General features: G+C 45.7%; 1 protein-coding gene and 1 long non-coding RNA gene across 5 annotated transcripts; one reads left to right on the top strand and one right to left on the bottom strand.

The window, feature by feature from the left end:
- The first annotated feature begins 3290 nt into the window (after positions 1-3290).
- LOC123186066 (uncharacterized) lies at positions 3291-8325 on the top strand. Of its 4 annotated transcripts, XM_044597884.1 has the most exons (15): positions 3291-3892; positions 4275-4375; positions 4932-5081; positions 5188-5296; positions 5385-5528; positions 5867-5971; positions 6356-6439; positions 6582-6697; positions 6790-6891; positions 6972-7085; positions 7179-7235; positions 7348-7414; positions 7498-7551; positions 7637-7711; positions 7799-8325. In XM_044597884.1, the coding sequence occupies exons 3-15, from the start codon at positions 5053-5055 to the stop codon at positions 7946-7948; spliced, it is 1206 nt and encodes a 401-aa protein (XP_044453819.1). In that variant the 5' UTR covers positions 3291-3892; positions 4275-4375; positions 4932-5052; the 3' UTR covers positions 7949-8325. The 4 variants fall into 4 exon arrangements, with proteins under 4 accessions (XP_044453819.1, XP_044453797.1, XP_044453811.1 ...); XM_044597862.1 differs by lacking the exon at positions 4275-4375; XM_044597876.1 differs by lacking the exon at positions 4275-4375 and having other exon boundaries at positions 3291-3896.
- Positions 8326-8816: 491 nt separating this feature from the next.
- On the bottom strand, positions 8817-10414 carry LOC123186095 (uncharacterized). Its single transcript, XR_006493554.1, has 3 exons — positions 10330-10414; positions 9858-9981; positions 8817-9353 (listed from the first exon to the last, which is right to left on the bottom strand). It is a non-coding gene; the product is annotated as an uncharacterized lncRNA (long non-coding RNA).
- Between the last annotated feature and the right edge of the window lie 7392 nt (positions 10415-17806).

Here is a 17806-nt window from a genome sequence, read left to right as displayed (position 1 = left end):
ATTTCTACTTTCATCGTTACTAACAGTGTGCTTTTGCTATGTAACCATTCCAATTCTCAGGAACACGTATCTTGCAATTATTCATCGTCGTGGGTGAGGAATAGTTATTCTTCATCCTCCCTACTCTCTCTCCCCTTCTATTTTAACATAAATGCACCGTAATTTACATTTCGTAAATTTTGCCTTATTCCACACGTAAAAAGAAAACGTAAGAAAATATATAATTGCTGTAAAAAATATTTTATATTACGTAAAATTAGAAATGTCAAAACATAATATAAAATATACATAAAATGCAAATTTTCTTGTTTTACGATCTATATTTTTGTTTTCTTGTGCCAAATTTTACATAGCAAATCAAGATGAATGTAATTCCAAATGTAATTTATTTATGAAATGGTCCCTCGGGTGAAGAATAACTTATTCTGCACCCTGTATCATGTGCCTAGCCCGTGATCTTTGCAATATCATGTTTCTTGGTTGGACTTACTAACCATGCAAACACTTGTATGTTTCATAGAAATTTGCGAACTCTCTCAAATCCGCGAACAGACCTCCTAAAGAGAAGATTTTGTTCTCAAAGATATATAGTAGCAAGAGTAGTGCACTGGTCGGCCTTGAATCATTCTTTTCTTCTATTTGACACATTTCGACATGTACACCCCTGTATTTAGCGCACACCCCTGTCAATTGTTTCTTCCGTCAAAAGGCCGGCCCATCTAATGTAACTTAGCATGCGATCTGGTACGAAGCTCCTTCTAGTTTGTAAGCTTCCAAGCCCGGTTTTGGGGAAAATCCTATGCGCCGCTCATTGCGTCAAAATGTCGACAGAACGCACAGGCAATACCCCGCATCGCTAGCAATGGACCGGCCCATTAAACCAGAGCTAGACATCCGGTTTTCGGAAGCCTCTAGAAGGTTCCGTGAACCGTTTTTTCTTGTTTTTAACGTTTTTCCTGTTACTTCTTGGGTTTTTTCGTTTTTCTTTTCTCTGTTTTTCTGTTTTGTTTTCTTCTTCTTTTTTCTGGTTTCCGTTTTTTTCCTTGTTTGTTTCTTTCAAAAATTGTTCAGAAAGTCCAAAATTTGTTCGTGTTTCTAAAAAAGTTCCAAATTTCAAAAAATGTTCGTGTTTAAAAAAATTGTTCAAAATTCGAAAAATGTTTGCTTTACCAAAAATTGTTCCGGCATTACAAAATTATTCTGAATGTTTTTGTTCAAAAAATTTCACATTTTTTAGAAAACGTTTATGTTTTAAAAATTGTTCATGTTTTCATTTTTTGAGAAGTTTCAAAAAATGTTCCAGTTTTAAAAATTGTTCATGTTTTCATTTTTCAGAAGTTTAAAAAAATGTTCCAGTTTTAAAAATTGTTCACAAGGTTTTAAAAAATCGTGTTTGGAAATTTTGTTCAGGAATTTGAAAATATGTTCACCTTTCCAAATTTTGTTCTGAAATTTGTAAAAATGTTCTGGTTGCAAAAAAATTGTTCAAGATTTCCAAAAAATGTTCTTGTTTTTCGAAAAATTTATAGCTTTTTAAAAGTTGTTCACAAATTTGATAAGTTTTTGCTTTTCACACAACATTCCGTTTTTTTTAAATATTGCTTCCGAAATTCTTAAACTAATTCGGATCTGCGCAGCTTGTTTGTTCTTTAAGTTTGATGCTAGCCATTTCATCAGCTACGACAGCTAGCCCAGTTGGCAAGAAGTCATGCTGTGTAGCCAAGCATCGCGTGTTCGAATCCCTGTCAATGCGAATTATTTTTTTAGCTACAGGGCGCGTTCGATTTCTGTTGCTGTCGCTGTCTTCATGGGCCGGCCCAGTCGAAGTCCCCCCTGTGCGAAACGGCGACGATTTGACGCAAAGAGCGTCACATAGGAGGTCTCCGGTTTTGGACCCTCCCCCCCCCCCCCCGGCGCGCGCGCGCTTATACCGCCTTACCTGGTTTTGTTTAGTTTTTTCTTTTTAATACTTTGCTTTTCTATTTCTTTTTCCAAATGTGTGCAAATTTTTCAAATTCGAATTTGTTTTTTGCAAATTCTTGAACTTTTTACTCAAATTCATGAACGTTTTTTCAAAATTCGTGAAGCTCTTTCAATTTTTCGTTATCTTTTCATATTTGTCAACTCTTTTTTATTTTTGCAAACTTCTTTTCAAATGGTTAACATTTCCAAGTTTTGAACTTTTTTCTTCAATTTTTTGAACTTTGTTTAAACTTTTGATATATTTTAGAATTCATGAGCATTTTTGTAGCCGCTAACTAGTTTCAAATTTGCTAAAAAAAATCAAACTCATGATTTTTATTTTTTTTTGACTTCTTCAAAAAATCAACAGTCAACCGGTCGACTGTTTAACTGGTCAATTATTTTTGTCGCGTGCGCGTGAGCGCCAGCTGGGTTGCTGGCGCCGCAAGCGCTGTTTAGGAGGTTTCCTTCACAAGTTTAGCGCGCATACTGGGCTGGGCTCAGGGCCAGCGGCTGGGAGTTGACTAAGGCATGACCTGGTCAGACCGGCCCAGATCGCCTCAAACTGTTTGTCGGTCCATCGCGCGACCTGCTCAACGCGCGCACATAAATGACGAGAAAAGGTCATGCGCAGTGGTCAAAAGTGGAGTACTACTCAGCATCTTTTTTTTTGTCTAAAAAAACTCAGTATATTTTTTTTACCTAAAGAAATATATACTCGGTACTCCCTCCGTCCCATAATATATGATCACTTTTCAAAATCCTGGTGCGCGTTTTGTGGGAATCGAGTCCATCCTCGAGTCTAGAACCATGTGATCAACTTTAGAGGGCATAAATGGATGTATCTATAACTAAAAACGCATCTACATACATCCATTTTCGCGACAAGTAATTTAGAATGGAGGGAGTATATAATAGCAAGTCAATGTAGGTGTTGAAAAACTTCGGCGAGGCAGCAAAAGGAGGCGTCGGCTTGTTGTAATCTACTCAGTATTATGTGACGTTCTAGTATTCCTTTTATATGACATGTGGAGTCGGTCTTCAAACATTTTTTTTTTAAAAGAAGGATGACCCCGGGCCTCTGCATTTGGAAGATGCAGTGAAGATATGTTTTTGCTTTGAGCAGTAGAGTACGTTGCTGCCGTGTGGTGTAGACGACGGAGAATGGAAATCTAGGAGTAATGCAGGCATGCCCAAGTCTTTTTTGATTAAACGTCTCTAAATCTTGCACAAATACTACATGAAAATCTTTCTCTTGGTGGGAGACGTGGGCATGGCAGCTTGGTAGGTGGCTGCCATTTTCTCCTGTCCGTCGCGGGAGGGGACAGCGCACAGCTCGGACGGCGGTTGGTGCACGTGGCCTACCCCCGCGCGCGCGCCCATTCGTCCACGCATCCCGGCCGTGCGCTGCCGGATCGGCCGCCGCGCGCGCGTGGGCCGCACCGCAACCGGCGTCGCGTCCACGTCCACGACGTCGTCGCCTCGCCCGGAGTGGGAGGGGAGGGAACAGTGAAACTTCCTTTCCTCTGCTTCCCTTTCCCCTGCTTGGCTTGGGTGCTTCTGTTTGTGCGGTTGGTTGGACTCCGCCTCCCCTCTCGCCGTCGCGCGCCGTTGCCGCGCCCCACGACTTCCGCCCCCTCCACCCACCTCCGCCCCTACATATACGCGCCGGCCACAACCTCGTGCCGCACCGCCTACTTTCCTAGCTGCTCCGCCCGCCGCGCGCCGCGAAGCTGCTTGCTTTCTTGGTTTGGTTGGTGGGGTTGAGGCGGGATTCGTCGCGGGTTCCGGCGCCGGTGCACTCGATCCGGGGGGCCATCGCCGTGGGCGGCGATCCCGTCTGTCTTGCCAAGCTCAGCGGCCGCGCCGGAGGCGAGGGGGATCGGCTCCGTCCCAGTGGTTCAGCTTCCGCCACCGCCTCTGATTCTAGGTAGGTGCGCGCACAGGTTCCTCTCTTTCCCCAACCCTTTTCGAGTAGCAAAAAATATGCTTTTTCTTCTTCTTCTTCTTCTTCTCTGAAAAGCATGCTTTTAGGTAGGTAGGTGCAATTGGTTGGATTTGGGGATTGGATTTCAGAGGATGGGGACCTGGATTGCTACTACTAATTGGATGTTCAGTCAATATATTTATCACTATTTATTGTTTGTTTAAGAAAAGATTTAGTTTATAGTTTAGGAGTTGAATCCTCCGTAAGCATGCTTGGACTTTTCAACTCTAAGTCTTAGTTAATCAGCAGGAGTAATCAATCCCGGTGCATAGAGGCAGGTCTCTCAAGTTGACTGTAGGCTAAATTTAAACTACTGTTACTACAGGTTGTGATGTTCGATACTTCTGAGGTTGAACAATTGCAAGCTGTCAGCGTCTTGTGGGTCACTGCAATGTATTCTGGTTGGTCATTAGTTCATCATGCATAGTAAGTCAGAGACGCAGGTTTCTCAAGTTAACTGCAGGCAAAATTTAAACTACTCTACGACTTATTAGCCCTCCATTCATCGCGAAATATCGTGTTGTTCAATGCTTTTGAGGTTGAACAAATTCAAAATGTCAGCGTCTTGGGGGGGCATTAGAATATGTTCTGGTTGTCAATCTTGAAAGAAAGAAAAGAATTTGTTCTGGCTGTCAATCTCAAAAAAAGAAAAGAATATGTTCTGGTTGGTCATTTGTTCATCATGCATAAGCCAGAGAGGCAGGTTTCTCAACTTAGCTGCAGGCAAAAATTTAAACTACCACTTACCACTTGTTGGCCGTCCATTCATCATGAAAACATTGCATTGTTTGATGCTTTTGAGGTGTTGAACCATATTACAATTGCAAACTGTCAGTGTCTTGTGGGTCAATCTTGAAAAAAGAAAATAATATGTTCTGGTTGGTCATTACTTCATCATGCACAGGTCATGCAAATATGCAATGTCACTTGCTTGTACTTCTCGGGGTCTCTCACCATGGGTTTGCCATTGTGTTTCCTACAGGTTTTGATTTTGTTCTGCGTATGGTGCGGCGCATCTCCATCAGCATGATCTCTGTGGACGAGGAGTAGCAGTCCTCGCTCGCAAGTGTCCACCCCCTGTGGTTGCGTTCTTGTACTGGATCATGGCGAAATTCCCAGCTGTCAGTCGCAGGTGTGTACCTTTTTCGCTCTCTACTTCTGATTTGAATTGGCTATACGCTTCCCCTGCAGTTAATATTTCCCCATTTGCTCTTTGCGTGGCATGTCAATGCTCGCAGCGTGTTTAGATTTACGAACGAAACCATGAGGATTGTTATGGTAACTGTTATCGGAGTGGTCCTTGGCTTCTTCATTGGAATTTCATTCCCGTCGGTCAGCATAACAAAGGTAGTAATGATGTTTTTTTTTCTCAGTGTAACCGCATTGTTTTGGTTCAACGGAACAGAGTAACTTATTTGTGTTTGGAATGTGCCAGCTACACTTCCCATCCAGCTTTGTTTCGTACATAGAGGAGAGGAACTCTGGGCTCACGACCCAAGCTTTACTTAATCATGCCTGGAATTCTGTCAGGAATGCAAGGGAGAACACTTCCGAACCAAATACAAACACTACTTTAAAGGTTTTCTTCTATGACTTGTTAATTTTGACATTGTGACAGAATGCTACTCCCTCCGTTCCGAATTACTTGTCTTAGATTTGTCTAGATACGGAGGTATCTAGCACTAAAATGAGTCTAGATACATCCGTATCTAGACAAATCCAAGACAAGTAATTCGGAACGGAGGGAGTAGTTTAGTTTGTAAAGTATTTGATATGGCGTCCATTTGGCAAAACATTCTGCTTGAATAATCGGTGTGCATAGATTAACCATTTACATTGATCACATCCATTCCTGATCAATGTTCACCTCTACTAGATTTTGTCCACTAAAACAAAGTATTTGCTTATGAATCATAGATTTATGTCCCGACAAACCCCAGGGGTGCAGAGAGGCTAGCACCAGGCATTGTTGTGCCAGATACCGACTTCCATCTGCGCAGATTGTGGGGAGACCCAAGTGAGGTACATTTTCTTGGGCAGAATACTCACATCACCTAACTGATATCCAGTTCAATGGAACTATTTATAACTGAACATCTTGAGAAATATCTTGCATTCCCATCTCTGTGTCGAATATTCAGATTTACAAGCATGTGTGCGTTATCTTTAAGCCAGTTCTCTCTTTAAGATCAAAACGTCATGCACTGTTGAGATTGAAATTAATGTTATACTTTGTGGCTCTTCATGTTCATCTCCATTGTTATTAAGTTAGAAACTTAGTACCTCACAACCAGTGCTCACAACTCACATGTTATGTCTTGAACTAATTCAAATCAGAAGTCCTAAATTCTGTACCCTTCTACCGTCTGGTGCTTGGTGTGCTGATATTTGATCTCAAATATGCAGGACCTGCCATTCAAACCAAAGTACCTTGTGACTTTCACTGTTGGATATGCACAGAAAGAAAATATAAACAGAGCAGTGAAGAAGGTAATGCTGTTGTCAACTTTATTGAGCAGAATAACCAAAAATTTAGCTCTGTGCAGTTTCAGTAGAAACTGAATTTTCTTATCAATGCATGCCATTTCACTTGATTACCATCCTGATTGTTTTCTCTTCTTATTTGTTGCAGTTTTCTGACAATTTTGCTATCCTGTTATTCCACTATGATGGTCGTGTGACCGAATGGGATGAATTTGAGTGGTCAAAGCGAGCCATCCATATCAGTGTCAGCAAACAAACTAAATGGTGCGCTACTGTGCTGCAATGTGCTGGCTGTTCCTCTGATTGTAATTTGAAATCAATCTTCTTCTAACGCTTCTTTATGCACGTACCTCTAGGTGGTACGCCAAAAGATTCTTGCACCCTGATATTGTGGCAGCTTACGAGTACATATTCATCTGGGATGAAGACCTTGGGGTCGATCATTTCAACGCAGAGGAGTATGCCTCCACTCTTCAGTTCTCCAGACATTTTTTCTTGATATGAGAACTGACATATACATATTGGTGTTGGATTACAGGTACATCAAACTTGTTAAGAAAAATGGTCTGGATATCTCCCAGCCTGGCTTAGAACCTGACCGAGGACTAACTTGGCAGATGACCAAAAGAAGAGGTGACCGAGAGGTCCACAAGTGAGTGGTGCATTTACAGTCTGAAAGAAAGCAAAGAAATAGATTTCTTTGTTCTGATGTAGTAACTTGAGCTGGCAACTTGTGTTGTTGCAGGGTGACAGAGGAAAGGCCAGGCTGGTGTGCTGACCCTCATCTTCCACCTTGTGCTGCGTATGTGCTTATTACCTCTTTTCTGAGTTCGATCCACATCTATACTATTAGAGAGATCTAACTGACGCGTCTCTGTTGCTAATTACTTGATTTATGTTTTGCTGTAAAACAGGTTTGTTGAAATAATGGCTCCAGTCTTCTCAAGGGAGGCATGGCGATGCGTATGGCATATGATTCAGGTCAGTATACGTTACTGGCTAGTGCCTGCCGTCCTATATGGACTTTATCCGTCTTTACTCATTGGTGCCTCTCCTGAATGCAGAATGATTTGGTTCATGGATGGGGTCTCGACTTCGCCCTCAGGAAATGCGTAGAGGTATATTTATCTCTCTTTCTTTAAATTCGTCGTGAAATTTCAGCAGCATATATCTTTACTGAATTGTTTTGGTCTTCGTTCACAGCCTGCTCATGAGAAGATCGGAGTCGTCGATTCCCAGTGGATCGTTCACCAGGTGGTTCCTTCTCTTGGGAACCAGGTAATTATTCACTACAGATACTTCGCGTATCAGGTAGCATGGCATTGAGGCCAATCTGCTGATTTGTATGAGTGTTGAATTTGGCAGGGCAAGGCGGAGGGCGGGAAGCCGGCATGGGAAGGGGTGAGGGCGCGGTGCCGGAAGGAGTGGGGCATGTTCCAGACGAGGTTGGCGGATGCCGAGAAGGCCTACTACAAGATGATGGGCATCACCCCTCCAAACTCCACACTTGTCTAGCTTAGCTGATGACTCGTCTCGGTCCTCCTCATCTCCATGTTTTCTTTCGATGGATGACATGACAAGCCCTGACTCCTCTACTAGGATGATGAAGATGACGATGACAACGATGACGACGATGAATGTATAGCTTTTAGATGCATGTAGAGTACATGATGGTGGTTATGTATCAACCAACATTACAGTGCAGTTGTCGACTCATGGTCCTTTCTGACTGTCGATCTCATGAGAGAATTGGCTCGAGAATTTCGAGAAACCTTGTCTTTTCGGATTGTACCTGCATATATGATATATATATAATACTACTGAACCAGATCGCATAATAGTAATGAGCACCAGTTAATCAGGGGTGGTGCATCCCCTGTTCCTTGGCCTTACCTCTGCCAGATTGTCTATGGAAGATGCTGTTTTTTTGTCTGGTGAATGATAGTACAGTACATTACAGGTGAATCAAAATAGCTCATCATTGCCAGGCAGTCGGCGGCGATGAGTTCACCATCTCCATCGCAAACCTGAAGACGACACCTTCTCGCTGATCTCCTTGGTCTCCTTCCGGTGAGATTGCGTGCATCGATATCAAGGGTGCCATACTGAACTTTCCTCTCCAGAAAAGGTACAATGCTGAATGGTTCTGCTGTTTCTTCTGTTGCAGTGTATATATATGTAGGGAGGCCCAATGGATGAAGCACTGCCCTGATCCCACCTTCGATGTCTTTTTTGTTAGTCGGTGTTGGATTATTTCGGTTGAAACAAATATATGCTGACTATGTGTATTGCAATTGCATTGTTTTGTGAATTATCCTGTGGCAGAGCAGGTTGAATGTCTGCTTTTGCTCCTGTTTTGGATGATATGAAAAACGGGCTCGGGTTTTCCTTGGCCTTGCCTCTGCCAGTTGCCTATGGAAGATGCTGCTTTTTTGGTCTGGTGAATGACAGTACAATACATTACAGGTGTATCAACAATAGACTCTTCAGGTCGAGGCCACCAGCTGGTTGACGATTGACCGTCCTGGTGGTGAGCTTCATCATTGCCGGGCAGTCTGCGGCGACGAGACACCATCTTCATCGCAAACCTGAAGGCGACGCCTTCTCCTTGATCTCCCTGGTCTATTTTCTACCAGCCAGTCTGCACGCATTGATATCAAGGTGTAGGACTGACCTCTTCTTTGAAAATAACAAATAATGCTGAATGAATCTGCTATTTCTTCTATTGCAGTGTATGCAGGGAGGCCCAAAGATGAAGCTGTGCCCTGATCCCGCCTTCGATGTCTGTTTCGGTAGTTGAGCTGCAACTGCATGCAAAGAAGGGCTGGTGCAAGTTTGTGTGCTGAAATATGTCAGGACAGGTATTAACGTAGGTGTGATTGCCCTTATTTTCTCTCAAGACCACTGCTGGTTTTATTTCCTGCAAAGTAGGACAGCGCAATCTTGGTTATTGACCCAATTTGTATTTTGGTCCTTTTCACAAATAAATAAATAAATTGGATTTTGATCTGAAATGGGGTACTTTCAGATATGTAGAACACTTTCTTTTTTTCAGTTTATGAAGTTTCAGAAAGATAGTTCACACATGGAAATGTTCATATAATATACGTATTTGCAGATTTCATGTGCTTGTGCAAAAAAGAAAACAAAAGCCGAGTTCTGTGCTAAATTAGCCCTTCATCCCTGTCTCATCTAAATGTTATTGTACATCTGTCACCGTTGACCAATTAGGTTCAGATCAAACTATATCTGGATGAGATTCGCATATGCTCATCCAGCATGTAAAAATAAAAGCCTACTTAAATCAATGTACAAGTGGGTGGCAAGATGCATGCTTGAGGGCCAGATCTATTGTCTCGGTTCGACGATACTGAATGATGCAGGAGCATCATCCAGTCAGTCAGGATGGTGCGTCTCTACATACCTTGTTCGTCGGCATTCTTGAGTGTACTGATTTATTCACCACTCTTCCTTTTGTTCTTCCAACGTATATAGTCGCCTCTCCCCCTTTTTTTTATGCCAAGATATTCGTCGTTCATTCTGCTTTCCTGCAAAGAAGATGTTCGTCATTCTCCATTTATCTGTAAAGAAGATATTCGTCAGTCTCTATTTTTCTACAGGTCATGTGCATTCATGGATGAATCGGGTGCAACCCATGCTGTGGGACGAGGGTCCTCGTTGAAGGCTTCTTCCATACCGCAAACTTACCACCAGGCACAGCCGCGACGACAACAAGGATCAGCGCAACCGCTGACAAGTTTGCGGTTAATGGAAACAGCCTTCAACGAGGCCGTTTGATCGTCCCATTGCATGAGTTGCACCCCGTTCGTACATGAATGCACACCGCCGCACGAGGAATAGCGCAACTGAGATGCTCGTGATCTTGGCCATCGAACCTAAGAAAGTGGTTGAGGGATGATTCATGAATCCAATGAGATGCTTCACCTGGAGGCTTATGAAGGTGGTCATTGCTCTAAATAGGAGATGGCGTATGAAGACGGTGTGAGGCCACGAGAGCTTCACGGGTGTTGTGTGGTGGATGCAAAATTGGTTGCATGCATATGTGTCTAGGCGTACGGGCCACTGCTTGCCCGTTGTATTGACCGAGCACCCACAAGTGGCCACCGATTAGATACCCTGAAGAATTCCTAGGAAGCAGGAGTACCATCCATCTAGGTAGTCATTCATAAGTAGCGAGGCAATTTTGCTCTTGTCTAAATGTACATGTTTTCATGTCTGAGATTAAGTCGAACTAAAACATCTTAGTAGGCAGAGGAAAAGACTAAGAGGCTATCTGGTTTGAGACTAAATTTGTTTAAGGTTGTCACATCTAAGGTTAGGAAACTTTTACCAACTTAGATGGAAGTTTGGTTTAAGACACATCATAGGCAAGATGCTTTTTGCCACACTAAGACCCCATGTCGCATACACTCAAAAGATGTGGCAAGATTGTATTATGCTTGCCAACTTGTGGCTCCAAATTTATGAAACTAACCTCAGGCAGGTTTGCCAAAAATATTTAGTGTGGCATTCCTAGGTCTAGAACCAAACAATCCCTAAACCTTTGTACTTAATCCATTGATTTTATCTCTCAGGAATACAGGCCGGTGTCATTCTTGTTCTTGTTCAAGATTTGGTCGGTACTATTGTGCATGACTGACTAACTTGTGATCTATTGTTTTGAGATTGTAAATTTGCAAAATGCATGTAGTGTTGGTTGGTTGTGCGGATTGATGCCCCAGAGTGTTTTATGATTAAGATGCTTGAACTGAAGCAAAGAAAATATTATTTACATAACTATGTTTATGTCTGAGGATTTATGCATGTGCACCATATAATTTAAATATATCTTTTTTGAGTTTGCAAAGCAAGATGTCCAGGTTTAGCCCATATACATTTTATCTATCTGATGTCTTTCTAATAAAGACATCGTGTTATGGTGTTAGGTGCAACTCAACCTTCTAAATTTTCCTTGGTAAGTTTCATGTATAGTGTAGTGTGTGACACCCTATCATTAGATGGAAAATGTGTCTTCTTTAACACTGGGACACTGGGTCATTTTCCCTCTTGGTCCGCCCCTGATAGTGAGCTGGAACATGCAACTGAAAAAATAGGAAGACGATAATAATTAATGAGGTGACATGTGTGATAAGGTGGCATGTGTGCATATTGAGAAAAATAGAAGTAGTGAGAATCAACTATCTTGGTATACTAGAAGATAACTATCTCTCTTTTCCTGCAAAAAAGAAGAATATAACTCTCTCATTGCAGCAGTAAGACATGCTAAAATTGGTAGGATAATGATATTATGAGGATGAGTTGCATGGCAAACATGCATGACTTATTAAGGTGTGTAAGACAATAAGCTTTGGGGGAAACCGGCACAACCCTCTAGGGGTGGCTTATCACATATATATATAATGAGGTGGTATACAACGTTACAATATACACATGTAAATACAGTCTAACACCCTCCCTCAATCTTAGCCACTTTCTAATGAATCTAGAAGGGTAAGATTGCGCCTGCAAGTCTCAAACTGTGGCAAAGGCAATGGCTTGGTGAAGATGTCAGCAAGTTGATCCTTGGAAGAAATAAACTTGATCTGTAGTTGCTTCTGAGAGACACGTTCACGCACAAAGTGATAGTCAACTTCAATGTGTTTCGTTCGGGCATGGAATACCGGATTTGCAGAAAGGTATGTAGCACCGATGTTATCACACCAAAGAACAGGAGGCTGTGATTGGGGTATACTTAACTCCTGAAGCAAGGACTGTACCCAGATGATCTCTGATGTGGCATTGGCCACAGCCTTATACTCAGCCTCAGTACTGCTACGCGAGACAGTAGCCTGTTTCCGAGCACTCCAGGCAATCAGGTTAGAGCCAAAGAAGACAGCATAACCCCCCGTGGATCGCCTGTCATCCGGATTGCCAGCCCAGTCTGCATCAGAATATGCTGAAAGACAACCAGAGTCAGACGGCCGAATATGCAAACCATGAGCCACCGTGAAACGAATATAGCGCAAAATCCGCTTAACAGCAGACCAATGAGTGTCACGGGGTGACTGCAGATACTGGCAGACTCGGTTAACAGCATAGGAAATGTCTGGTCGCGTGATCGTCAAGTACTGGAGCCCACCAACAATACTCCTGTACTCTGTCGCATCAGAAGAAGAAAGAAGCACACCATCAACAGCATTGAGCTTATCAGTGGTAGACATGGGTGTAGTCGTCGGTTTGCACTTAAGCATCCCAGCTCGCTGCAACAAATCCAGAGAGTACTTCTTCTGCGTCATAACAAGGCCAGCATCACGAGAAGTAACCTCCACACCAAGAAAGTAATGAAGCTTCCCAAGGTCCTTGACCGCAAAATCAGCACCAAGTGAGCGAACAAGCGCAGTAGCAGCCGACTGAGAGGAGCTGACCAAAATGATATCATCTACATAGACCAACAAGTACATAGTAACCTCAGGCCTTTGAAGAAGAAACAATGAGGAGTCAGCAGTTGATGATGCAAAACCATGAGCACGAAGAGCCATTGCAAGACGAGCATGCCAAGCACGAGGAGCCTGCTTCAGACCATAAATTGCCTTGGACAGACGACAGAGATGATCAGGGCGATCCGGATCAGAGAAACCCGGAGGCTGGCGCATGTAAACCTCCTCCGCCAAGACACCATGAAGAAAAGCATTTTGAACATCAAGCTGACGAAGAAACCAACCTCGAGTAACAGCCAGAGAGAGAAGAAGTCTGATGGTAGTAGGCTTGACCACTGGACTGAAGGTGTCTTCATAGTCAAGTCCAAAACGCTGTCGAAAACCACGAGCAACCAGACGAGCCTTATAGCGCTCAATGGACCCATCAGAATGCCTCTTCACTTTGAAAACCCATTTGGAATCAATGACATTTACCCGTGATTGTGGAGGAACAAGAGTCCATGTCTGATTGCGAAGAAGCGCTTGATACTCCTGCTCCATGGCCTCTCTCCAATGAGGAATGCGCATAGCAGCTTGATACGTGCGTGGCTCAGAGGATGGATCTGCGAGAGCAGCAGACATGCACGCCGCTAACCAAGCAACTGTGCCATCGTGACGTTGCTTAGGCTGAAAAATGCCACTCCGACTGCGCGTATGTGGACGTAGAGCAGCAGCAGGAGCCGGCGGAGGCGAAGGTGACGGAGACGTGACGGTCGCCGGAGATGCAGGAATCACCTCAGGCGAGCTCGGGACAGACGACTCCGGGCTGCATGGCGAAGACTGGCCCGACGACAGGGGCTCAGAGGCCATGGGCGAACCGAGAGTGGGCGAGGCCAGCTCCGGTGACACCGGCCCAGACGGCCTTGGTGAGGCGAGAGCAGGCGAGGTCGGCCCTGGTGAGAAGGGCCCAGACACCCTGGGCGAGGCAGGAGCGGGCGAGGCCAGGCCTGGTGATGACTGCCCCGATGCTCTGGGCGAGACGGGGACCGAGGAGGCCGGCCCAGTCGGCGGGGTTGCAGGGCGCGACGATGGCGAAGGCAGCCCAGAAGCCAGAGGCGACCGGGCCAGGACGTCGATCGGCCGTGCATGAGCACGGAAACCGAGGCCATGCAGGGGCGCCATGTGCTCCTCATGCACAACAGAAGGTGCCGAGGATGAAGGCGATGGCGACGAAGAGGAAGATGGCACTTCCAGAATCTCCAAACGAGCCCCACGACCAGTGCCTGCACCATGGTTAGGCAACAATAGAGGAGAATATGCAACATCATCAAATTGGTCAGAAGCAACAGAGGATGAATGCATGACAGGTGGCTCGGTAGTGGACACAGGGAGTTTGGCAAAGGGAAAAACATGCTCATCAAACACAACATCCCGAGAGATGTAGACACGATTAGTGGGCACATGAAGACATTTGTATCCTTTATGAAGAGAGCTATAACCAAGAAAAACACACTTCTTGGAACGAAACTCGAGCTTACGCTTGTTATATGGACGGAGATGGGGCCAGCAAGCACACCCAAACACCTTGAGAAAGGTGTAGTCCGGTTGTTCATTAAGGAGAACTTCAATGGGAGTCTTCATATTCAAAACACGAGTGGGAGTACGATTGATGAGAAAACATGCAGTGGTGAAAGCATCACTCCAAAAACGAAACGGAACAGATGCATGGGCCAAAAGAGTCAGACCAGCTTCAACAATGTGACGATGCTTACGTTCTACTGAACCATTCTGCTGATGTGTATGTGGACATGCTAAACGGTGAGTGATCCCAAGCGACTGAAAGAAGGAGTTGAGGTTGCGATACTCGCCACCCCAGTCCGACTGAACATGAACAATTTTGTGCTTGAGAAGGCGTTCAACATGTTTTTGGAACTGAACAAAAATGTCAAACACATCAGATTTACGTTTGATAAGATAAAGCCAGGTAAAGCGGCTGTAAGCATCAACAAAACTGATATAGTAATTATGACCACTAACAGAAGTCTGAGCAGGACCCCATACATCTGAAAACATAAGTTCTAAAGGATGTTTCACCTCACGATTGGACTCTGAAAAAGGAAGTTGATGACTCTTCCCCTGCTGACAAGCATCACACACTGCTTCATCTTTATTACTAGACACACTAGGAAGCTCATGACGACGCAAAACATGCCGGACAATAGGTGTGGCCGGGTGACCAAGACGAGCATGCCACTGTGACGGAGATACCCGAACTCCACTGAAGACGCGAGCGACGCCAGGATGCTCCAGACGATAGAGACCTTGGCAGAGCCGCCCACTAAGAAGAATGTCCCTCGTGCCCCGATCCTTAATAAAAAGATCAAAAGGATGAAATTCACAAAGCACATTATTATCACGAGTGAGTTTAGGAACTGAAAGAAGATTACGTGTCACAGATGGAACTCGAAGAACATTGCGAAGTTGAAGACTCCTATTGGCATGTCTAGTGAGAAGTGATGCTTGACCAATATGAGAGATGTGCATACCTGCTCCATTGGCGGTGTGGATCTTGTCGGAGCCATGGTAGGGTTCACGAGTGTGAAGCTTCCCCATCTCACTGGTCAGGTGCTCTGTCGCCCCAGAGTCCATGTACCAGTGGGGATCAATGGAGTAGGATTGAGTGTGTCCCTGTGGCTTCTGCGGCGGCGGACGATCAGCCATGGCGACCTGACGAGCAAAGTTGCGTGTATCCTTCCCGTCATTGCCGAGACCAAGAAAACCCCGCTGGAAGCGCTTGTGACACTTCGAGGCCCAGTGCCCATCGCGACCACAAAGCTGGCACACACGTGGACCGCCAGCCCCTGGTAGCGTCGCAGTAGGAGGAGGGGCCGAGGCGGGTGGTGGTGACTGCCCTGAAGGAGCCCTGGATGAAGCAGAGGAGCGACCACCCTTGGTGGCGGCGTTTGCCGAGAGGGCGCCGTTGCCCCTGGATCGGCGCGTCTCGACTCGTTGCTCAGTAAGCAGGAGGCGTGAAAAGACCTCGTGTGCTGGCATGGGCGTGGAGTTGCCCCTCTCATTGATGATCTCGACTAGGGCGTCATACTCCTCATCAAGACCATTGACAATAAACGAGTTGAACTCGGAGTCGGTGAGGGGCTGTCCAATGGAGGCCAGCGTGTCGGCGAGACTCTTGACTTTGTTGTAGAACTCAGTGGCGGTGGAGTCAAGCTTCTGACACTCCCCAAGTTGGCGACGGAGCCCAGATACACGAGCCTGCGACTGTGCCGCAAACGAGCGCTCAAGAATAGTCCATGCCTCGTGGGACGTCTTGGCGAAGACAACAAGCCCAGCAACGGCCGGAGAGAGCGACCCCTGGATGGAGGAGAGGTTCGCCTGATCCTGCCCTGTCCAGACACGGTGAGCCGGATTATAGACCGGACCGTGCACGCTGTCAACCAGCGCAGGAGGGCAAGGGAGAGAGCCGTCGACATAGCCAAGCAGATAGTGACTCCCAAGAAGCGGAAGAACCTGCGCGCGCCAGAAGATGTAATTGTCCGACGACAACTTGATGGTGATGAGATGGCCGAAGTGAAACGGCGACGGCGGCTGCGATCCCATCGAGGAGACTGGCTGAGGTGAGACCACCGTGGAGACAGTCAGAGGGGCAGCCGGCGCGGTGACAGAGGGCGCGATGGCCGCGGTTGACGCCGCGAAGCCTGCCAGCGCGACGTCCTCCGCCACCAGCGGCGCAGTGGCCGAGGGCGCGACAGCCGCGGTTGACGGGGCGGCGGCGGTGTGGGCCACAAGCGCCTGCCCGGGCGAAGTAGCAGCCGGCGGGAGCGCGAAGAGGGAGCCGACGCTCCGTGTCCCGATCGGCGCCTGAAGGGAGGCGGCATCCAGCGGCCTCAAGAGAAGTGCCGCGAGGGAGGCCGGCAGAAAACCGGTGGCGGTGGAGCCGGACGCAGCGGCGGACGTCATAGCAGTCGGGCGACGGCGACGGCGGGCGCGGCGGCGGCGGCGGCGGCGGCGGCGGCGGTTTAGGGTTTTTAGGCGGAAGCGGACGTAACCTAGCGTGATACCATGTAAGACAATAAGCTTTGGGGGAAACCGGCACAACCCTCTAGGGGTGGCTTATCACACATATATATAATGAGGTGGTATACAACGTTACAATATACACATGTAAATACAGTCTAACAAGGTGGATGAGTTGCATGGATAGGAAAAAATGTATAAATTATGAGGATTAACTATGTTGCCATTGCATGTTGATGATGTGACAAATGTGCATGACTTATTGATGTGGATGAGTTGCATGGATGGGAACAACATATATAAATTGTGAGAATTAACTATGGTGGTGATAATGGCGTGGCAAACACGCATTACTTATTGATGTGGATGCATTGTATGGATAGAAAAGAATGCTAATGTGAAGCATGCAACTAAAGAATATAAAAAAGAAAGCAATTGATGAGGTGATATATGTGATTGTGTGTGTTTTAAAAGAATATAAGTATTGGGCATCAACTATTTACTTGCCATTTCTACTTCTCCAGGGAGAAATATTCATCGATGCCAAGCTAATCCTGGTTGCAATTGTGATGGTGTGCATTCGTGGAAGGGGTGACACTCATGCTATGGGACGAGCTGCCCGATGAAAGGTTTCTTTCAAACAACAAACTTGTTAGCGAGGGTGATGACACAGGTCTACCATGATGGCAACAATGGTAGGTGCAACTGCTAACAAGTTTGGCGTGATGGAAGCAGCCTTCACCGAGGCTGCTCGGCCAATAACATGAGTGGCACGCTGCCCATCAATGAATGCACACCACCGGTTGTCCTAACAAGTGGTCGGGGGATGATTTGAGAGAGATGTTGCTGCTTCCAATGAGATGCTTCATGTGGAGGCTTGTGAAGGTGGTCGATGCTTAAAATAGGAGACAGTGCATGAAGG

The sequence above is a fragment of the Triticum aestivum genome, chromosome 1A (assembly GCF_018294505.1).
Source record: "Triticum aestivum cultivar Chinese Spring chromosome 1A, IWGSC CS RefSeq v2.1, whole genome shotgun sequence".
Classification (NCBI taxonomy): domain Eukaryota; kingdom Viridiplantae; phylum Streptophyta; class Magnoliopsida; order Poales; family Poaceae; genus Triticum; species Triticum aestivum.
Note: the sequence above shows the minus strand (reverse complement) of the source record. Positions and strands in the feature narration are given on the sequence as shown.

Bases quoted from the DNA above. Each gene is read 5' to 3' on its own strand.
- LOC123186066 (XM_044597862.1), top strand. From the start codon at position 5,053: ATGGCGAAATTCCCAGCTGTCAGTCGCAG. The intron at 5,297-5,384 runs GTAGTAATGATG...GGAATGTGCCAG, and splicing joins CGTCGGTCAGCATAACAAAG to CTACACTTCCCATCCAGCTT. The intron at 7,552-7,636 runs GTATATTTATCT...CTTCGTTCACAG, and splicing joins CCCTCAGGAAATGCGTAGAG to CCTGCTCATGAGAAGATCGG.